At 41.9% G+C, this 23,099-nt stretch overlaps 3 protein-coding genes across 3 annotated transcripts; all 3 read left to right on the forward strand.

Annotated features, from left to right (window-relative positions):
* Positions 1–3,781: 3,781 nt before the first annotated feature.
* On the forward strand, positions 3,782–5,784 carry LOC123828956 (gamma-crystallin B). Its single transcript, XM_045854453.1, has 3 exons — positions 3,782–3,886; positions 3,974–4,216; positions 5,443–5,784. Exons 1-3 carry the CDS (start codon positions 3,878–3,880, stop codon positions 5,716–5,718), a joined length of 528 nt encoding a protein of 175 aa, XP_045710409.1. The 5' UTR covers positions 3,782–3,877; the 3' UTR covers positions 5,719–5,784.
* A 6,509-nt stretch (positions 5,785–12,293) lies between these two features.
* On the forward strand, positions 12,294–14,040 carry CRYGC (crystallin gamma C). The gene is made up of 3 exons (XM_045853173.1): positions 12,294–12,379; positions 12,489–12,731; positions 13,702–14,040. Exons 1-3 carry the CDS (start codon positions 12,371–12,373, stop codon positions 13,972–13,974), a joined length of 525 nt encoding a protein of 174 aa, XP_045709129.1. The 5' UTR covers positions 12,294–12,370; the 3' UTR covers positions 13,975–14,040.
* Positions 14,041–19,827: 5,787 nt separating this feature from the next.
* On the forward strand, positions 19,828–21,644 carry LOC123828312 (gamma-crystallin D). The gene is made up of 3 exons (XM_045853159.1): positions 19,828–19,880; positions 19,966–20,208; positions 21,300–21,644. Exons 1-3 carry the CDS (start codon positions 19,872–19,874, stop codon positions 21,579–21,581), a joined length of 534 nt encoding a protein of 177 aa, XP_045709115.1. The 5' UTR covers positions 19,828–19,871; the 3' UTR covers positions 21,582–21,644.
* The last annotated feature ends 1,455 nt before the right edge of the window (positions 21,645–23,099 follow it).

Below are 23,099 nucleotides of genomic sequence, written 5' to 3' on the forward strand. Positions count from 1 at the left end.
GCTCAAGTTAACTTACTGAAAACTACAAGTGATATTAAATTCCTGCCTCACCAAATAAGTCCCAGAATAATTACGATGAAAAGATGAAGAAAGATTATGTTGTCTTTAACTTATTGTACAAATGTAAATGTAAGAAATTAATGTACCCCCAGTGTTCCCTACTATTCAACAGTACAATATGGTTGACTTTATTTTGGACTCCAACATGCATTTTTGTCAAGATTCAATTAGCAAAGACTTAATTATGCAGAGTGAAGTATTAATGTTTGCTACCCTACATACCTGTGGGATTTCTTCCCAAATTAATATAAGCAAAAATAGTGCCCTGTTCCAGTTAACTTATTTGTAGAAATTGATAAGCTGATTTTAAAATTCCTAGAATTGCAAGGGACCCAAAATAGCCAAAACAATCTTGAGAAAGAAGAGCAAAGCAAAAGGACTCCCGCATCTGTCTATGAAATAAACCCATCTGTCTGTGTTCAACCAATTTTTGACAGGGGTGCTAAGACTCTTCGGTGGGGGATAAAACAGCTTTCCAACAACAGTGCTGAAGATCCTTGTGCAAAAGCATGAAGTCAAATCCCTCTCTCGAACATATACAAAAACAAACTCTAAATAGACCAAATATCTAAATCTAAGAACTCAAACTATAAAACTCTTAGGAGAAAATATAGGCATACATCTTTGTGACTTTTTATTAGGCAACATTTCTAAAATATGACACCAAAAGCACAAGCAACAAAAAAGTAATAAATTGGGCTTCATCAAAATTAAAACCTTTAGGCATCAAAGCACACTACCAATAAAGTGCAAAGACAGCCCACAGAATGGGAAAAATATTTTCAATCCATGTATCTGTGAGGGTCTAGAATCCAGAATACATAAAGAACTCTTACAATTCAACAACACAAACAATGCAATTAAAAAATAATCAAAAGGCCCTGGATGGTGTGGCTCCGCGGATTGAGCGCCACCCCAAGGACCAAAGGGTCGCCTGTTCGATTCCTAGTCAGGGCACATGCCTGGGTTACAGGCCAGGTCCCCAGTAGTTAGTACGCAAGAGGCAACCACACATTGATGTTTTTCTCCCTCTCTCTCCTTCTATCCTCCTTTCTCTAAAAATAAATAAAATCTTTAAAAAAAATAAGCAAAGGACTGAAATATACATCTTTCCATAGAAGATATACAGTTGGCCAAGAACCAAATGAAAAGATGCTCAGCATCAGTAGTCACTAGGGAAATTCAAACCAAAACCATAATGGAATACCACTTAATTCTCACTACAGTGGTTACAATAATTTCAGGGAGAAAAGCAGAAAATAACAAGACTTGGTAAGATTGTGGAGAAAACAGAACTCTCGCAAACTGCTGGTAAGCATGTAAAATGCTGTGGCCGCTGTGGGAAACAGTTTGATGGTTCCTCAAATAGTTAGTATAGAGTTAACACACGACTCAGCAATTCTACTCCTAGGTACATATTGGAAAGAATGGGAGAAAAATATTCAAACAAAAACTTATACATGAATATTCATTGCAGTACTATTCACAACAGCTAAAAGGCAGAAACAACCCAAATGTTTCTCAATACATGCCACAACATGGATGAACTTTGAAAACACTATGCTAAATGAAAGAAGACAGTCACATAATACCTCATACTACATGAATCCCATACACAAAGTGACCAGAATAGGCAAATTCATAATGACAGTAAATAGTTCAGCAGTTGTTAGTGCTGGAGGGATGAGTGGATAAGAGAAGGAGAGCTCAAGGGTACACTGTGGTGATAAACATGTTCTAAAATTGACTGTGGTGATGGTTACACATAGCTAGAATACACTAAAACTAATGAATTATACACTTGAAATGGATGAACTGTATGGCATGTGAATTATATCTTAATAAAACTATTTTAAAAGTACTGTCCTGCACAGAACTTTAAAGAATGAAATTCTTTAAATTGAGATTCCTTCTTGGTGAAGGAATATATGGAATCAGTCACAGACATGAAGATGCACAGACAGGAATTCCCCCTTATCTGTGTTTGCACTTTTGGAGGCTTTAGTTACGAGTGGTCAACAGTGTTCCAAAAACATTAGATGAAAAATTTCAGAAATAAACAATTCATAACTTTTAAATCACATTCCATTCTGATTAGTGCGATGAACTCTCACCCTGTCTTGCTTCGTCCTGACTGGGACATGAGTCATCTTTTCGGTCCGGTGCATCCACACTTCATACGCTACCCACCTGTTATTCAGTTAGTAGCCGTGCAGGCTATCAGTTGTCACTGAGACACAGAGTGACAGAGGCCACATTCCCATAACTTTTATTACAGAGTAGCCTTACGATTGTTCTATTTCATTGTTAGTTACTGTTGCTAATCTCTTCCTGTGTCTACTTTATACATTAAACTTCATCATAGGTATGTACCTAGAGGGAAAAACATAGCATATATAGGGTTTGGTACTATCTGAGGTGCCAGGTATCCGCTGGGGGATTGGAACGTATCTCCTGTGGATAAGGGAGGACTGCTGAATTATCAAAATATTGTGACTCTTACCAATATTAAATATGCACAAGATTTTGGGGTTTGCTGCTGGCTTAGCTAAATCATCGTGTGTTGTCTTTTAGTTGGGTGACTAATAAAATATGAGCTTGGTTTTAACCAAAGAGGGAAAACTAGATGACATGTCTCACTGAAAATAATTTTATTAACTTGAAGCTTTGCTGTGTTTTAATCTGGTGAACTGAAAGGCTTAAAAAACAGCATTTTATCTGACGAAGTTCAATATGACTTTACAATTTATCATATGCTTTCAAGTTCATCATTATTATTATTTTTTAAAAGATCTCATTTATTTAATTTTTTAGAGAGGGGGAAGGAGTGAGAAGGAGAAGGAGAGAAACAAGTGCGGGAGAAGCATAGATTGGCTGCCTCTCGCACGCCCCCAGCCGGGGACTGGCCCGCAACCCAAACATGTTCCCTGGCTGGAATCCAACGGGCGACCTTTCAGCCCACAGGCCGGTGCTCAATCCACTGAGCCACACCAGCCAGAGCTCAAGTTTATTATTTCACTTGATTTTCCTTGTCAGTTATATCTTATAAATGGGAAAGCTGAGGCTTGAGGAGCTTGAGCGGCTCTCTGAAGACTGCACAAGCGCTAACAGAGACTGCCGAAGCACCGGCGCCGGTGCCTGCGTGCCGCTACTGCTCCCTGAGTGTGCTCTCCGCAGACCGTGCCTGTTCGACAGTCTGCTGGTGCTCGTTGGTACTGTGAAGGGAAGCAACGTTAGAGGAAGCAGTGTCAAAGCAAGGCCGCGGGACAGGCAGGGTAGGTGGTCACAGGTAGTGTCGCTTGCAAGCACTTGCTCCTCCACCAAGCGGTGGTGCAGGCCCCAAAGGCACCCCTCACTTCCACACCCGACCCCGCCGAGTCCCTGAGGCTCTAACATTAGCAGCTAACTGAGCGGGCTGGAGGGTAGACCTCTAACTCAAGGCCCAGACTTTCTCGTGGCTTTGGAACCAACAGATAAAAGCCTGGGGATAGAATTTCGCTCCTGCTTTTTGCTCAACTAAAAGAGTAAAGACTCTTTTCATTTTGGTGGCAACAACAACTTTAGTGAATTGGAATTACCAGAACCTACCAGAAAGAATGAGAGCAAACCATTTCAGCAACCCCTATGACGGAGGTAGGGGGCAGGGTGGGGAGGGGAGCGCCGAGTTTGCAAATCCTCTACTCTCCGAAATGGGCCCCTTTTGTGTGATTTCCTGCGGAGGCAGCAGCCAGGGCAGCTATATATAGCGCAGGCGGCGGCCCTGGTCCCACACAGCACCGAGCGAACACCGCCTGCTCGCCTGCTCACTCTCTCCAAAATGGGAAAGGTAAGTGCCGGATCTCTGAACCCCGACTTTTGCGTTGTCGCAGCATCTTCAGCAGGGCAAACAGCTTCATGCTCTGCCGTTTTGCAGATCACCTTCTACGAGGACCGCGGCTTCCAGGGCCGGTGCTACGAGTGCAGCAGCGACTGCCCCAACCTGCAGCCCTACTTCAGCCGCTGCAACTCCATCCGCGTGGACAGCGGCTGCTGGATGCTGTATGAGCGCCCCAACTACCAGGGCCACCAGTACTTCCTGCGGCGCGGAGACTACCCCGACTACCAGCAGTGGATGGGCCTCAACGACTCCATCCGCTCCTGCCGCCTCATTCCTGAAGTGAGTGTGGTTCTGTCTTTCTCTTCGGTCTCTTTGGAAATGAAAGCCATTAGAAAAGATCATTCTTCAACCAGATTGTTCCAACTAGTGAGCAGAAAGTGGAAGTGAGCCTAGTGCCCGCAGTTCATTCCAGAAGGATGTTTCAGATGAGAAGACATTCTTCATGAAACCTGTTTTTTTTATATCACATGTTGCCAGATTTTGTATTTTCAATGTAATCCAAAATTAAAAGATGAAGACTAAGAAAAAGCAGAACAGAGAGAAAACTGAAGTTACCACCTGTTCACGGTATAATTTCTTCAAGTGGTGACTCCGAGCCTTATCAACTCAGAAATCCCATCTGACAAAACTTAGAAAGAACAATCTGTGTCTGTTTAATTGATAAAAGTGCTTTTGCTTGCTTTGGCTCACTGTTCTATTGGTTATCTCTTGGAAGAAGAAAGGCCCCTGTCTTCTAGTCTCTGTTCTAATTTCATGGTCAGAACCTACCAGCTCACGTTGGGGGTTATAAACTAGGGGAAAGGCCAAATCCAAACTCTCGTTGGAGATTTTCTATTCCCTAGGCAGTGATTGCAGGGTTCTCAGAAGAATGGTGTGTGGGAGGCAGGGGGTGCAGTGTCAGCCAGACAGAGCTTAATGAACATGATTCTTGCAGCTGAGGGAAACAAAAAAGTTGAGGGTAGGAAGCCAAAAGGGAGGGTAGAGTCAAATAGGTTGAAATCTGAACCGACATTATAAAAATGTGTCATCTTAAGTTTGTGCAAGAGCTTTGTAATCCCATGTGCCATTGTGTACATGAATGCTGAAACATCAGTTGTGCCAAAAATACCTAAACGTGTTTTTTTTAACAAGAGTAATTTATTAAATGAGACAGGTTTTTCCAATGACTCTCATCTTTCACCTTTTTGAAGGAATTTCTCTAGTAACAAGGACTAATTAATCCATTTTATTGTAGGCAAATCTTAATTCCCAAGGCCAGAGAATGGTGGGTAGCATTTGAAGGGCTGCTGAATTCTGTTCCTTGCTGCACCCAGTAATTATTAGACTCACTTCAAGTGGGTGATGCGGGGCCGGGAAAGCTCTTGAACTCTGCAGCATGGCTGTCCTGGAAGCAAATTTGAACTTAGAACTTCTGGACAGGTGTGACCAGGGAGGCGCAGGGACTAGAACTTTAATTTCTCTTTATTTGTGTTCACTTACTTTTTACTTTCTGTCTGCCACCCCAGCACTCCGGCACTTACAGAATGAGGATCTACGAGAGAGATGACTTCAGAGGACAAATGTCAGAGATCACAGATGACTGTCTCTCTCTTCAGGACCGCTTCCACATCAATGAAATCCACTCCCTCAATGTGCTGGAGGGCTACTGGGTTCTTTACGAGATGCCCAGCTACAGGGGACGGCAGTACCTCCTGAGACCAGGAGAGTACAGAAGATATCTTGACTGGGGTGCTACGAATGCCAAAGTCGGTTCTTTTAGACGTGTCATGGATTTTTACTGAAGTATCCACATTCTCCACGTTTCTCCTTTAGAATCTAATAAAACATTTTAGCTTGTGTTTCTGGCACCAATAGAGTCCTGCCTGTCTTTCAATCTGCAATTTTGGCACTTGGCAAAAATAATGACACGTATTTTCAAAATGGGGAAACAGCGTCTTAGAAGGAGGATAAAGGGAGAACATTTTGTCAGCATTCTTTTAAAGAATTATCCTAATTGTCCTTCCTGGTTGTCTCCACTATCTTTTTTTTTTGTATAATCCAAGTCTTAGCTGATGAGAAAAGTCATTCTCAGCATCTGGATTCTTACTGCAGCTCCATAAATAAACTGTCCCCTCTCATCTATTGCACACCTGTAGTAACAACCACTGGTCCTTTTCTCCCAATTTCACTTCCGATGCCCCACTCTTCCATGAGATTTCCAGTCCAAACACAGTTCCCATAGGTTTGCTGTATGTGCTTTGTAGAAGAATTTCAGGATTTTTGCCAAGACCATATGTACACAGGGAAAGTCAGCCTTCTATCATTTTAATAGGAAATAAAGTGTTATAACTCTATCTAGAAAATTATACTAAATGCAAAATAAGAAACTGAAATTTTCTGGGGTTTGATTGTATGTATGTTTCCTTTATTTTTCAAGAATAGATTAAAGTCACTAATAAGAATGACAATATAATAAACTAAATAAATGAAAATGAATGAGGAAATTGCATCAGAAGACACGGAAAGAGTAGGAAGGAGAGAGAGAAATGGAGCCAGGGGTGAAGTTCAAGGCCACGTTGCATTCTCTAAGGCACTTTGTTGGCTGTGGATACAGCCAGATGTGGATCCAGCAGCCAAGGCAGAGAGGGAAACAAGTTCAGTTCCACAGCTCATAGAATCTATATGACAAATACATGAATTATTCGTGACAAGCCTGATCATCCCGAGTACTGAAACCTAAAAGAAAATGTTCTTGTGGCTCCTGGCAATGAGGGCACTGAGTAAACAACACCCTCAATAACATCCTGCAGTAATTAAGTATAGTTCTTTGGACTGCTTCTTATCAAGTAATTCAATGAAACTGATAGCTTCAGTTCAATATTTAAGTACCCCATCCTTTGAAATTCTAACAAAATGATTCTTGTAATTGTCTCTTGTAATTTTAGAGAGAAAATGAATGGTTTATGCTTTTCCCAGTCACCATCCACTCTGAACTCCTACCTTGTCATCGGGTGGATCATCTTGCCCTCCCCGTGTGTCTCACTGTCCCCTCCCACGCACCATACTGACTCAGATGGAAGACATGCTCCGGAACCATCTCTCACATAAAGCATTACTGTGTGCAGCCAGCTCAATTATAGAGGCTCTAGGAGAGAGATGCAAGTTTAGATCATTACAGTACAACAACAGTGGGCGGTTCTGCTCCAGCCGGTCTGCCAGCTTCAGCCTGCTCGTGGGTGATCTTATCTTCTTTCCCGTCTGTGCTCCTCTCTTCTCTGTCCTTAGCTGGACCTACATGGTTGTTATGGAGTCTCTGTCTGTCCCATGTCCTCGAGGGCTCCAAATGTACTATCCAAGTGGCTTATAAATAGAGCAAACATAATTGTTTCTTAAACGGAATCATGTTTGAGAGTGAAAGTGTACTATTAAGGATTATACTGGGGCAAGAGGCTTGAATCAAAACTGTTCCAGGGAAACTGGAGTACATGGTTTGGCTGCTTATTAAAGCTCCTTCCCTGGAAAAATAGATTCTTGAATTAGTTTGTATCCATTGTTCCCAAATCTCAGTTCTTCAGACTTTAAACTCTCAATACTAGCACTGGCTTCTTGGACAGTCTTCTGTTTGCCAATAATAACAATAATATATCAAACATGAATTAGAAACCCAAGGTTTCTTGGAGTACTGAATTTTATACCATCTGCCAAGTAGTCATATCACAGACTTCAGATGTGCAAATTATCATGAAACACCTGAATTGAAAGCTCATAAAATAAGAGTTCCTGGATCTCACTGATCAAGTTTTTCTTCTTGAAAATCAGTTGCTTCCATCACTAGGACACAGGCAAAGAGAGTGGTGTCCTCCCTCTAACTCCAATATAAAGAAGACTCAACAGTAGGGTGTGACCAGGGGAAGAGATTAAGCCCAAACTAACTCCTAATTCTACCCTTTCTCCTTCTCTCCCTGCTCTCTCTGAAGTTAATGCTGAGACCTCAAAGAGGTGAAAGGGTCTGGAGAGAAGGCAGCCAGAAAGAGTGGAATGCAAGGGATAGCCTGCAGAATTCCACTAACCTTGTCCCCATGAAGATGAACTAACAATCTGAGATAACTCCAGTGCAAACTGCACACCCAACACACACCAGTGTTTCCTGCGTATCCTAACTTGCAATATGAAGTCCAGATTTTAAATCTTTTTCTTCCTTTTTTTCCTCTTTCTCCCTTTGAATCTACAGTGGCTTCTGGATTATCTAACAACTTTATAAAGGCCCTCCAAGCAAAGAAACTGAAGTAGCAGCTACTCCATAGAGAAGCGCCAAGAACTGCTGTATGGAGTTACACTCTCAAGGGATCCTCCTTCTCTGGATTCTCTCTCTGATTGCCCTGCCCTGCGGCTGTGTGGTTAGACCCTGATGTTAGTAAGTGTCTTATTCTCTCTCTTTGAACTTCAGGAGTTCAATTTTCTCCCTTGTTGGTTTGTCAAAACAAAAGTGAACATCACAACAACCTGTTGCTTAAACCAGAAGAAATTGTTTTTAACCCAAAAGTCAGTTTGTACTAAAAGAAATGCCATAGGAGGTAAGCAAGGTGAGTCATCAAAGACAAGTTGTTTCTCTGATGGTGGTCTTTGGTCCTTCACCCAGGCTCTTTGTATGGCCTAGTTTGGTCTGTGCAGCTGCCAATCAAATGATCTCTGATCATTTAACCAAGCACATACATGACATATATGCTATGTGAATTACTAGGAAACAGGAAGGTGGGTGGTAAGGTCAACTGCTGGCTGGACCTCAAACACTGGCAAAACTTTGCAATTGGCTGCTGCCATTGTAACATTAATTTGATGTATCAGAAACACATAAAAATGAGAATTACTAAGGAGCAAAGGGCCTGGGGACAACATATCATTCCTATATTTACTCTTTTGCTTAGTCATCTCCCGTTATAAAGGCCCATTAATAGGTCAAAATACATTGAAAGTGTTTGTGTCTTCCTATACATTGAAAGTTGCCAATGCTGAACTTCGATGTGAGCATGTATGCCAGTGTGTGCTGAGCATTTGAAATTGGTCCTGTGGACTATTACAATAATGAACTTCAGACTAGAGAATAACATTTATATCTCCCAGGCATTTTTGAGTAGCTTTAATATACCAGTTCATTTTGCTAGTTAGTGATGACACAAAACTAGAGTAGTCACTGTCCTGATGGGGGGGTTCCTCATTTACTTGGAGGAATTGATATCCAAATGAACTAATTAGATAAGTGATAATTACCATTACAGTGGTATGAACAAGAAGCTCAGTGAACCAAATAGGCAGTATTAGCCTGGAAGATAAAGAAGGGTTCGAGAAAATCTTTGCAGAGGAATTGACACTTGAGCTGAGTTTTGAGGAAAGGGTACAATTTCTCTGGGTGAAAAATGTGAAACTGGTGTCTTAAGGCAAAAAAAGATCAATGCATTCAAAAACAAGAGAAGTGTGCAAATAACTTTGTGCGTTTGGGAAACTACAAGCAGTCCAGTGTGATCAGACGGAAAGTTGGGACAGACAGAGGATGCTGGGTCTGGGATGTCATGCCAAGAAACCGGTACTTGATTCTGTGAAGTATTTCAGGCAGATGAGCAGCTGTCTTAGTTCTGTCTGCTGTAACAAAAATACCAGGGACCGGGGGGCTTCCACAGCAAACATGCATTGCTCACAGTTCCGGAGGCTGGGAAGTCTAAGATGAGGGCACTGGCAGACATATTGTCTGGCAAGAGCCCCTTCCTGGTTTGCAGATGTCTTCTTTTTGTATCCTCACCTGGCAAAGAGGGAGAGGAAGCAAGCTCTTCTGTGTCATTTTTTATAAGGACACTCATGACCTAGTTACTTCCCAAAGGCCTCATCTCCTTTGGGGATTAGGGCTTCAACATTGGGGATTAAGGTTTCGACATACGAATTTGGGGGGAACACAAACACTCAGCTCATAGCAGCAGCATGACTTCACGTGTTCTGATTCTGATCACCCTGGTGTCCTAGCAGAGTTCACTCTGAAGAAAGGCGGGATTGCACAGAGTCAAGATACTATCGAAAGCCCAGCTGAGATATGAGGACGCTCGATGAAAGGCAGCTGCTTTCAGGGAAGGGTTGTGGGAGCACCGTGGAGAGGAAGGTAGGGGAGGGGCTAGGGAAGAGAAGGAGAGAGGCCTGAAAAGAGGTGAGAGAGGTGTCAAAACGATGCCATTCTGAGACAAGACTAACATTTAGTCATATGCAAATGCATCATTATCTCCTTTCCTATGTATCAGCGCTATTATTTAAAGTGCTGGCGCTTCTGCTTTGATTCTCTCATTATGTGTATAGGAAAATATAGAACAAAGCCAAAAGCATTTCTGCCTACATGTTTGAGAAGAATGTTAGTATAATTGCAAATAAAATTACACCTGGGGATAGCTAAAACATATGTTTTTCTCATTTAGAAAAATAAAGAAATAAACCAGAGTAATGATTTTCAAAGTTTTGTCCGAGAACAGTGTGGTGCTGGTTAAAAACTACAGATTTTTGGAGTCTTTTTCAGATGTAGTAATGTGAAATCTCCCAAGAGGTTAGGGCCTGGTACTTTGCATTTCATTAAGCACAGGTGATTCTTAAACACACTACAGCCTGAAAACCAATAGGTCATTTCTAAAGTCCCTTCCAAATCCACCATGTTTTTAATCACAAAATGGCTTCATAGCAGAAAGATTTTTCAAGCACCTTTGAGAGAATGGAATCTCTCTGAGAGAGCGACATAGGCTGAAGTCGTCCTTAACAGTGTCACATTATTACCAATATAAGATCTTTATTCAGTGCTCATTTGGCCAAGTGGATGGCAAACACGTGGCATACATAATCCCACTTACACACGTCAATGTCCTTTAGCCAAAGACCATCAGGGACCCTCATCATGAGACAAGATGGGTTTATTACTTGTTAGATTGAGAAAGGACGTCCGCCATGGGGAGGAGGCAGGAGTGTCTCAATAAGAGAGTGTCGGAAAGAGTGTGTTATAGAATTTCTACTTTCGTTGTGTGATTTGGAGAAGGGTCTGGGCAAGCAGGGGTTCACTCCAGACTGGGTGTTGTCAGAAAGCAGGGGTAATTTTAGGATTGGATCTCAACAAACATACTCTTGGGGAGGGGAGCCCAGCACAAGAGTAAAGCTGTAGTTGATATAGAAGTAGCAGTTAATCATTTTAGCCCAGAGAGGGGTGTTTGGTATTTGGCAGGGTTGGGGGGTTGGGGAGTGGTGCACTTTGTTTAGGCCTGCGCTTGCCTCCTTTCCTTGTGATCTCAGAGTAAGCTGGCCTGCAGTTGCTATTCTGTGAGATTGTTTACATCTGACAGGGGAATAATGTAGCTTAGCTCCCAGGGCCAGGCCAGCTTCTGAATGTTAGCGGCTTTTCTTTCTTTCTTTCTTTTTAAAAATTTTATTTATTTTCAGAGAGGGAGGAAAGGAGGGTGAAAGAGAGGGAGAAAAGCATCAATGTGTGGTTGCTTCTTACTCGCCCCTGCTGGAGACCTGGCCTGAAATCCAGGCCTGTGCTCTGACTGGGAATCCAACCAGCAACCTTTTGGTTCAAAGTCGATGCTCAATCCACTGAGCCACACCAGTGAGAACATCTTTCTCTTTCTTTTTTCTTTATTTCTTCCTCACACAACATACTATGTACCAGGAGATAAGTACTATGGTGCTCTGAGAGGTAATGTAGCTACTAGGTGGACTTTCTCAATCCATGAAGCTTTGCTGCCTCTCCCGGCCCTGGAAAATGGGAGGCAATCTATAAAGCAATAAACTTCTCAGTCTTGGACCCAATGATCATAGAAGCCTTTCCCTTGATTCTTATCACCAGTTGACTACCAGCTGCTGACTTTCAGTTATATGAAGTATTTCAAAGGCAAAGTCAGTAGCTATGCCTCCAAGCATCTGGTCAACTTAGTCAAAACTAGCAAAGATCAGAACCCAGGTTTGTGTCCTACATTACACTGGCAAATTGCAGAAAGAAAGAAATTTTAGGTTAAAGCGGTCTCTATCATCAAGGAAAATTAGTGCTATGGCATTCTGAGGCAGTTCTATAAAGGCATAGACTTTTCCTAGAAAATGCATGGGGCATAACTGAATTGTAGACACATGTATTTCAGGTCAAAAGTTCAAACTGATGTGCTGGTAAGTTTATAAAACACTAAGACTCCAAATGAAAGCAGCTGTAGGGACGTCCATCTCTAAAACACGCACAGGACAGTGTTAGAATATACCAGAGAACGAGGGTAAACTCCACAGGCATTTCCACTGAATGCAGCATGTAAAAGGGACCCATGAAATCCCCTCCTCACCCTGGGCCCCTTTTGTGTCGTTCTTGCTAACGCAGCAGCCAGCCTGCTATATAGGCTCCCCGCACTGCCGGCCCATCCACTGAACTCGCTTCATCAGAGTCAACCAGCCATGGGGAAGGTGAGCAGAACCCAAGTTAAATAAAATGGAAAAAAAATTTTTTTTAAAGCCTCCATACAAGATCACTTGGGAGCAAATGATTTAATTCGCAATTATTCTTCCTTTGCAGATTACCTTCTATGAGGACCGTGGCTTCCAGGGCCGGTGCTACGAGTGCAGCAGCGACTGCCCCAACCTGCAGCCCTACTTCAGCCGCTGCAACTCCATCCGCGTGGACAGCGGCTGCTGGATGCTGTATGAGCGCCCCAACTACCAGGGCCGCCAGTACTTCCTGCGGCGCGGAGACTACCCCGACTACCAGCAGTGGATGGGCCTCAGCGACTCTGTGTGCTCCTGCCGCCTCATTCCCCAAGTGAGTTCCGCTTGGTGGCGGTCACGATGCCTGAGGGTCCTAACATTTTTATTGCCGGTGGTTAGGATGAAGGAGGCTTTCCTTTAAAAACACCAAAGGATTAGGAGGGCTTTAGATACTTGCTTAAGCCCGGATAGATACCCGCACAAAAACAGCACAGACTATTAGGGAAGAATTCACTTAAAGAGTCCATTTTATTTTTAATTTTTACTAACAATAGGTCAATCCAGAGTCTGTGATAAATGTCATAATGTGGTGGTATATAAAACAAAATTTGCAAATGGGAAATTGGTTGTACAAAAAAAGGCAGTATTTCAAAGAAATTCATTTTACCTACAGTAAGGGAATTGATAATGAATGAAATAGATAAGCTCCACTGTAAAGTAGTAAAAATTGAAAACTCTAACGTTAATACAGGCTGTTGAAAGATAATGTCCAACTTTGGAAAAAGTAATTGTTCTTAATTTGGAAAATCAGTTGAATTATGATTTCAAGTGACTGTTCAAACCAATTTTCACTGAAGTATATCATTTTTTAAATTCTACATATAAATTTATATACATATAAATTTACAAACTTATATACATATGCAAATTTATATACATCTAAATCCATAAATTTGTGTGTTTATAAATTTGGGAGATAATTATCATATTAAAAGAATATCACTCAAAATACTTTATATTTCCTCCCAAATATTGGTTTAACACCTAGGGATCGAGGAATTAGGAAAATAAGATATTTGAACTCTTGATAAATTCTAACTCAGACTTTGAATCTCTTAAAAATCACATCTCCTGGATAAGAAATAGAAAAGCATGCGAATATTTGTTAAATGCTAGTAGAACGGAGACCCATTCACAGCAACCCTAGAGTCTCAGTTTTTACACAGACAATGCCATGCCCCAACCCACCAAGTTCATCTGTTGTTTGGTTGCTTCTTCTGTCCCGTCTCTCTGTGGACGAGCAGACAGGCTCCCACAGGCTGCGGCTGTATGAGAGAGAGGAACACAAAGGCCTCATGGTGGAGCTGAGTGAGGACTGCGCCTCCATCCAGGACCGCTTCCATCTGAGTGAGGTCCGCTCCCTCCACGTGCTGGAGGGCTGCTGGGTCCTCTACGAGATGCCCAACTACCGAGGGCGGCAGTACCTGCTGAGGCCGCAAGAGTACAGGCGCTACCAGGACTGGGGAGCCGAGGATGCCAAGTCTGGCTCTTTGCGGAGGGTGGCGGATGTGTACTAAAATAGTTCACACTACCGTTTTCTCAATTTGGAACCTAATAAAGTATTTAGTCTGTATTGTTGGCAATTGTTGGCTTCTGTTGTTCTTGCATTGCACACCAATTATAATTCACAGGTAAATGCTCCCTGGTAAAGGAAGCGTTTCTAGAGTCCTCTGAGGAGTGAATAAGTGGGAAAGGGGTCTGGTCTAGAAGAGCTCCAAGATCAAATGAGTCTTGAGCAGGTCCAGAAGTGAGGGTGGAGAGAGGAGGTAACCTGTCTGAGAATGCAAGGCAAGTCAACACAGAGAAACGGGAGAGGGTGACGACGAGTGAGAAAGAAGGCATTCAGCCTCGGCTTTGAGGAACGCATTCCTTTTGACCCAAGAGGTGGATGGAGGTCACAGGGGGTCACAGATGAGTGGTGAACAAAAGCTCACCTGGCAAAAAGCCTGATTATGCTATGTAAGGAATTGTAGTTTTGTTCACTTGCAAACACAGTATTTTTTTTATTTTAATCATTGTTCAAGTACAGCAAGCACAGTATTAAGTAACTAATGCCAAGGTTGTCACCGGCCGTTGACAAACTTTCGGACTCATTTACAGACACCCCTTCCTATTCTGAAACAGCTTCTGCTTGGGGTATTCCAATTACTGGCCAGTGTAGCCGCTGGCCAAACACTGTGTGAAGGGCAGAAACTGCACAGCTGTACACAACACTCAGCTAACACAAACAAATTAATGAGGTACACATTAGTATTTTAAATAGATTGGCATGATATAGTGTACCATAAACATAAAAATCCTTTTACTCCAATAAAACAGTCTCAAATTTAAAGGCACATTGAAGAAAGCCAGAATTTCTGGGGCTCTTGGATTGAAGTAAAATCTTCTTGCTCACAAGCAAAACCCTGCATATTAAAAATTTTTTCAAAATCTTTTCATCAGTAGAGAATTCATTTATTTTTAGATAAAAATGTTTCCTCTAAAGTAAAAGCCTCCCATGATCTTACTGTTTTACAGCTTCTATGTATACAGAACTGGAGGGGGTCCTTGTGATCCCTTCTTCATTGCTAACCTGTGTTTACACCTGGTGGACCCCCTGCCCAAAGTTTTCCCATTTATCGAGCACCCACCATAGACCTGCCGAATGTAGCACTGGGAATGAAAAATCAACCGAAACAAATAAAAGGCCCGATCCCCACCACCACAGAGCTCTGTACAAACATAATACTAAAATGTTAATACTCAATAAGTATATAATCACTTTTTAGAGTCAAGTACTGCCCAAGTACTAAACAACACATATGTGATCACTTTCGTTTATCAACTACCTTCACTTAGTACTTAAAAGTCATCCTGTAACAAACTACTAAGGAAATAAATGGAGTAATATTTATTTACATATTTCTCATGAGGTGCATTTTTATTCCTTAACATTTTGGAAGGAGCAGGTATTTCCTTGATAGCACAGGTTTAACACTTAACACTTCCCTACACACATAACCTATCGGTGACACTTCATTTCTTCCTGCTTTTGGATAGCACCTCCAATGAAAATAGCTTCCTGTGAATACAATAAAAAAATTGTACTTGCCACTGCAGACAATGGGTTGCACAAGAGCGGTCATTTCCGCCTTTGTCCTTTTGGTTGGGGAATTGGAGGCCAGGAAGAAAATGGTCACCGATTCTCTACCATTTCTCCTGTCTTCTCACCCCTCCTCCACCACCCCCTCCATCTCCTACCTTCCTGCCCCTTTACTCCCTTGCCTGGCCCACTGGTCTTCGGGTACAGGCCAGGCAAATTCTCCAATGTCCTTCCCATGTTTCGGGAGACATTTTAACAATGACCCAGAGCTACAGAACCTTCCTGTTTCTTGTGCTGAAAGTGCTTGGGACTCACTTATACATCTTCCAAGGAAGAGAAATTCTAACAACAATCCAAACATTTTATAAGTGACTTATTTTCCCTCTTTCTCTCATGCAAAATTACAATGAACTTGGAACACAACCTGAAGCAGCTTTTTTCTTCTTTAGAATTCCGAAAGAGGAAGGTGAGAAACCTGTTTCCAGTCACTTTTTTTAAAAAATATTTTATTTATTTATTTTTAGAGAGGGAAGGGAGGGAGAGAGAGAGAGAGAGAGAGAGAAACATCAATGTGTGGTTGCTGGGGGTCATGGCCTGCAACCCAGGAACGTACCCTGGCTGGGAATCGAACCTGGGACACTTTGGTTCCCAGCCCGCGCTCAATCCACTGAGCTACGCCAGCCAGGGCTTCCAGTCACTTTTTTACAGTCAGTTTGGGCTTCACTTTAGTAAAGTGTTCTGAAAGTGATAAAGATTGCTGAGAGGTATTGACAGGGGTGGCGGACAAGGAGTGATACTAGTTCAGTTAAAAAAGAAACATCATGTGACAAAGAAGAATATGACAGTTTTATAATAAAACTGCATTTAATGAAGAACATTATTTTTCCGAGTTTTATTGAGATACAATGGACATACAGCACTGTAAGAGTTTTGAATGTACAACATAATGACTTGGCTTCTGTATCTTGAAGGTGAAAAAAATCAACTTAATTCAAGTAGCTGATATACTAAACAAATTAAGCCTATTATTTACAATACATGTGGGGAAAAAAACAAGATTAAATTAAGTGAAATAACATGCCCAGGTCCCACAGTTAGAGAGGCAAGGATGAGACTAGCCCAGGTTTGACTGATGTTTTAACTGCCATGTGGGCCCTAATGTGGGGAACTGAATGGAGAAATATTTGTGAAAAAAGCCTGGGATAGGATTTTGAAGCATTATAACACACAGAACCCCCATAAAAAATGCTCACCATATTTTTCTTATCCTTTAAATCAAATAGTTGTTCATATTTTAGATTTCCCAGACCAATTATCTTTAAATAGGGACCAACATAGGATCATCCATTTTAATTATTCCAAGGACATTTAAAATTTAAAACAAAATAACAAAAATGAAAAACTAAGCACCATCTATTCCTACATAATTTTACAAAAGAGAAAGCATTCACAAAAGGAGATTTGAACCCCAAAATACACAAGTTCAGACCAAGAAAGAATGATTGAGAATTTTAATGTATAGTTTTTTAAAAAAATGGTAAAAACTGATAGAAACTGAGTAGAGTTTGGAAACTCCCATTTGAGGTTGCTGCTCAATGCCATCAGGGGCCAGGGAAATGATGTGCATAAGTAAAACGACCTCCTGTAAGACAACGAGGAGTGATGGGCACTGTGGGGAACTACAGAAAGTATGAACCAACCTAAAACATTACCAGAAAAAATCTCAACACTGTGCCCACCAAATAAAATGTACCTCAGACCCGCAGCCCTCAGGGTGTCAGCTCTCATTCTATGCTGGTGTGAAAACAGGAGAGCTACCAATGATGGACATAAAACTAGTCCCCGGGAACCCTCTAACCCCATGAAATTCCTCCATTTCATGTTGAGCCCACAGAACCCACCCATGGAGTCTGGGAAAGTGAGAAGAGGAAACCTAACCATGACTAATGTTAAATTTCCTCTCCATCCCAGTGAAATAACACTTAGATTCATAACATATTTTGAATTATAGAAAACAGGAAAGTGCTATTTCTTATGTAATTCCTTTTGCAGACCTGATATTTACTTCAGTTACACAAACTATTGACCCTCATGCAGCAAAATCCTGAGCTAGTCTCTTTCTCCTTCACCTTTTTTTTTAAATTGCTGGAATGTTTAAGGAGTGGCAAAGGGTTACGTCTTGTTTCTTATCTTTTTCTTAAAGATTTTATTTATTTATTTTTGGAGAGAGAAGAAGGGAAGGAGAAAGAGAGGGAGAGGAACATCAATGTGTGGTTGCCTCTTGCATGTCCCTTCCTGGGGACCTGGCCCGCAACCCAGGCATGTGCCCTGACTGGGAATCAAACTTGCAACCCTTTGGTTCACAGTTGTGTGCTCAAGCCACTGAGCTACACCAGCCAGGGCTGTTCCTTATCTCTTGTTCTCCCTCCAAAGACAGTCCCCATCAGTCATTCCTGGCAACTTGTGCATAGAGCACTGCTTCTGTGCTACAGGTGTAAGGGTTCTCAGGTTTTACTTTGCATTCACTTAGCGCATGAAGCACAGCTTGGAGCTTGGGTCAAACTCACATTTGTTACTCCCAGAATTTTCTCTAGAGCATTGGTGTCAACCCACATTTTGGCCCAAGGCATTCATTTGCAGTTCTATGAGAAGTTTAGGGTTTTTTCCCTGTTTCTTCCCTCCAGCTGAAATAAAGCCTTCCCTCTTCCTAGATAATGAAAAAAACAAGCCCAAGTCCTTTGTTTTGGTCCCCCAGATGTACTCTCAATTTCAGCTGTAGCGCCTGTCAGCTCCCACCGTGTCCTTCTGTGAGCTCTCCAGGGCTCTTCGCATTTGCTCTCTCTCGTGTTTCAGTGTTTTCATCTGCCAGCACTCTCCCCACGGAAACGCCTCGGAGCAAACTGATTATTTTTTAAAATTTATTTTTGACATTATTCTATTTTTTATATTTTTTAAATTAAAATGATAATTTTTAGTCTTTAGGTTCTGGCTGCTTGTTTTTCACTATGTCAACATAAGTAACTTTGGCAACACGTGCATTTACAGAGTGAATACCAAGAACTGAACACAGCATATTGTACATAGCTGATGTTTAATTCATAAATCTCAACTTAAAAAAGATTTATGATCCAAGTTAAGACAAGGTATTTCCAAGAGACAAGATAAGATTGTGAATAATTCTTTGATCGTTAAAGAAGCTAAAGGCATCAGTCATCTGCTACTCCATTGCTCTTTCTAGTCCAGCAAACCATTCACTTCCAGGCCAATAAATACTTTCTGGAGTCTTCCTGGAGTCCCAGCTTCTAGATGCTCACTCCTCCCTCTCCTGCACCATTCCAGCTCGAGCTCCTCTTGGTCTCCATGTCAGGAATTTCCTCTAAGTCAAAAGCTTTGTGTCCTCTCATTCCCTGCAAAACCAAGGTGTATCTAGATCCTCTGAGAAAGGGTTCCTTAGGAATTTGGTTTGATTTTATAATAACTAAAGAGGACATCTGTGTTTTTGTTTGTTTGGCTGGTTGGTTTTGTTTTAAAGGTATTACTTTTTCTTATTTTCTTTTATTTCCCTCTTAGTTCTTCTTCCTGAGATTCAGCATTTTAAAGCTATTCTCCCTTTGGAATCACAGCTAGCCAAGATGAAACGTCTAATCCTCGGTCTACTTCCCAGCATGACTGCAGCAAGATCAGAACCAGACCCAATGCTGGAGAGCTGTGCTTGCTCTGTTTTCGTGGTTGCATTGGTTTGTTTACCATCCTGAGTTTAAAATTCCGGGAACCCCCTCAGTAAACATTCCGATTTCTTACACCCATTAATGAGGAAGTTCTCTTAAAGGACTTATTTGAAATTCTCAAATTCAACGCAGGTCATTTTCTTCCCAGTAACAATTAGTGTCAATATTGTGACACATAAGTAATATGATCGTTCTTGCAGATTATTTTGTATTTACCATATTAAGATCCTGCATTTTTTGCTTCCCCACTCACACGTATTTGTTTTTCCCCAACCTATACAAATAGCAGTGTAGACTATATATGAAATGGCTGAAGCTCTACTTCTATTATTAAATAGACAATGTCCCCAAAGACTTTTTTTCCCCAGCCTCAATAGCATCAACTAGTCATAGCAACCCAAATACTCTAGAGACAATGAGTCCAAAACCCACAATGAGCCTCGTGGACTATGACAGCAAAGAGAAAAAAGAGAGAACATGAAAATCCCCTCGTCACCCCGGGCCCCTTTTGTGTTGTTCCTGCCAACGCAGCAGCCCGCCTGCTATATAGACCTGCCGCGCCGCCCGCCCAGCCACTGACCCCACACTGTCCTGTCCACCAGCCATGGGGAAGGTGAGCCCAACGCCCAGGCCGGCAGGGGCCCAGGCAGGCAGGGTCGGGGCTCAGGCCTCTGAGCATTTCGTTCCCTTCCTTGCAGATTACTTTCTACGAGGACAGTGGCTTCCAGGGCCATCACTACGAGTGCAGCAGTGACCACTCCAACCTGCAGCCCTACTTCAGCCGCTGCAACTCCATCCGCGTGGACAGCGGCTGCTGGATGCTGTATGAGCGCCCCAACTACCAGGGCCACCAGTACTTCCTGCGGCGCGGAGACTACCCCGACTACCAGCAGTGGATGGGTCTCAGCGACTCCGTGCGCTCCTGCCGCCTCATCCCCCACGTGAGTCTGCAACCCCATATCAGGAATGGGCTCTTTGGACATATGGATAGTTGCAAGGCAAAGGTTAAACATTTGGAGTAGTGATCATTCACAAAAATTCAGAATTTGGACAAAAGATAAGCTATGATAGATTCGTTCAAAATCGTTTTACCTGAACAAAAGCAAAGTGTTACCCAGGTACCAGTTAATCAACAAATATTTATTGAGCAAGAATGTGTTGGTGCCCTGGGGTTGTATAAAATAGAGGTCCCGGTCTGTCCTCATATACAGTGGAGTTGCAGAGAAATCACTTTCATCTAACAGAAGAATAAGTAAGTTCTGGAACGCAGGGTAGTTACTGAGCGCATATGGGAGTTCAACAGGAAACTATTACAAGGGCCATTTTTAAAAGACTGTCTCTTTTTTGCTCCCTGCTTGCATATTTTAGTTTTCCCCAGCCAATATGAATAAATACAAGTACTTTCTCTCAATGGTAAACAACAAAGAGGTTTTATACATGTGCTACATATATTTTTATTAACGTGTCTTTAAGCACTAAGGTTTTTAGAAATTAGTCCTTGATTTTCATTTCCATTTTTCCTCATTCTATTTATATACCATTAAAAGAAGATCCATACGATGTTTAATGCTGCTTTCCATAGAAATATCCAATCCCTTGGTGATCTTTCCAAAGTTTATTTTAAACTCAGTGCAAGGTCATTTATTTCACAAACTGACTTTATTTCTCAAACACATGTGCTTGAAAAATTAAAAAATATTTCTTCAAAACAGCAAAAATACTAATAAGCTGTTAAAGGTATGTGTTCCTCTGCGGTATGGTGTACTGGTTAGTGTGATTAGCATGGTGAGCAGTTTGTCCTGTGAAATAGATTAAACAGTGATATTTCCCTTTAAATTCCTTAAGTCACATTTGATGATCTTGAAACAGTGCTGAACCTCCACCTTTGAAAATAGGGAATATATAAATACTCAGAATTAATTAATTTTCACCATATATTTCCAAACGGCTTGAGCTGGTCTCCATCAAAGTGGACTGCAGGAATGTGTTGGAATCATTTCACGGTTTGCTTTTCTTCTCTCTCCATCTCCAGATGGGCCAGGCTGGCTCCCACAGGATCCGACTGTACGAGAGGGAAGATTACAGAGGCCAGATGGTGGAGTTCACTGAGGACTGCTCCTCTCTCCAGGACCGCTTCCACTCCAGTGAAATTTACTCCCTCCACGTGCTGGAGGGCTCCTGGGTCCTCTACGAGATGCCCAACTACCGGGGCCGGCAGTACCTGCTGAGGCCGGGGGACTACAGGAGCTACCATGACTGGGGCGCCACTAGTGCCAGAGTGGGCTCCCTGAGGAGGGCCATGGATTTCTACTGAAATGAGTTCTTCATCATTTCCCAATCTGGAAACTAATAACATATTTTCTGTGTGTTTCTGGCACTGGTTTGCTTGTGTTGTTCTTTTTGTATTGCTTTTACTTGTTTATTTACATGCGTACACACACGTACAAACACAAGATGTAAAAGGAAACCGAGATTCTTGACCCATACATAGGTCACAAAGGAAATCTTCACAATAGAAATGTGCCTTCATATTAAGCAGAACTTTACAGTTTGCAAAACACGGTCATAATACATTATCTCACTTGATTTTCTGGCTTTTAAACAAGTTGCTGCTCCAAACAAAGGTTTCAGGTTACCTTCCAGCAGTGAGGATCTGAGGTTCAGAGAACCACTTTTTAAGCCAGGAATTCTGAAGCTGAGTACTGTAATGGGTTTTAAAACATGTTTGAATCCCCTAAGTGGTATGCAAAGTCAAGTTCACAAATCTCTGGCAGATTCCCTTGGTGTCGAGGAGGGCACGTGAAACTCTCTGGACATCGGAATGTAAGTGGGGGAATGCTGGTGCGGAGTAAGACGACACGGCTCCGGAAAAACCTTTGCCACTCTGATGAAAGGGAGTGGCTGCCCTTGGTGCGACAGTTTCTTCTTATACCAGATGTTTTATACCCAAGAGGTGACAAATATGACAGAAATGCCACAATTTCATGAAGGCTGACCTGAATGTAGTGAAGCTCCTGAACCAATGTCTCTTAGGGCTCTTTAGAGAAACAGTACCAATGGGAAATATAGAGATATATACGAAGATATTTATTATAGGAATCGGCTCATGTGATTATCGAGTTCCATGACCTACAAGCTGGAGGGATTCGAAGCTAATCCCTCCAGGAAACATTCTCACAGACTCACCTGAAAATAATGTTTACCAGCTACCCGGGCAACCCTTAGGCCAGTCAAGTTGAAACACAAAATCAACAAACACAAAAGGCCAGCGATCTTTTACCTTCAGACTTTTGTAATGGGAATAAAATACACCTACATGTGTCTATGCCACTGTAACCACCATGTTGTATTACATGTAGTTCAACACACATTTCTACATGACAGAGTATATGTGAATTTTCCTGAAGTGACTGTTTGAAAGTTTATTCAGAGTCTCAAAGAAATTTGTAATGGAAAATGCTAAGAGAGGGAGAGAGATAGAGACAGGGGAAGAAGAGAGAGAGGATGAGAGAGAGAGGAGGAGGGAGAGAAGGGAAGGAAGGAAGGAAGGAAGGAAGGAAGGAAGGAAGGAAGGAAGGAAGGAAGGAAGGAAGGAAGGAAGGAACTAGGAAAGAAAGCCACGATGAAGTTTTATGACATTTAACATATTTTAGACCTAGGGATCATCTAACCTAGATAACTCATGTTAGGTAAGGGAAATTTTTATGTAGAATTTTACATAAAATTCTAATGTAAAACAGTTAGCAATAAAAGTGGCACCAGAATCCAGAACTCACAGCTCAGAGTCCATTGATTTTCCACTTCGGAACCAGGGAGATTCTTGTCAGAGTAA

This window comes from Phyllostomus hastatus, unplaced genomic scaffold (assembly GCF_019186645.2).
Source record: "Phyllostomus hastatus isolate PE091 unplaced genomic scaffold, TTU_PhHast_1.1 phas_contig_137, whole genome shotgun sequence".
NCBI lineage: Eukaryota > Metazoa > Chordata > Mammalia > Chiroptera > Phyllostomidae > Phyllostomus > Phyllostomus hastatus.

Coding starts and splice junctions, on each gene's coding strand:
- LOC123828956 (XM_045854453.1), top strand. Junction 4,217..5,442: donor CCTGCCGCCTCATTCCTGAA/GTGAGTGTGGTT, acceptor CTGCCACCCCAG/CACTCCGGCACTTACAGAAT.
- CRYGC (XM_045853173.1), top strand. Junction 12,732..13,701: donor CCTGCCGCCTCATTCCCCAA/GTGAGTTCCGCT, acceptor GTGGACGAGCAG/ACAGGCTCCCACAGGCTGCG.
- LOC123828312 (XM_045853159.1), top strand. Junction 20,209..21,299: donor CCTGCCGCCTCATCCCCCAC/GTGAGTCTGCAA, acceptor CTCCATCTCCAG/ATGGGCCAGGCTGGCTCCCA.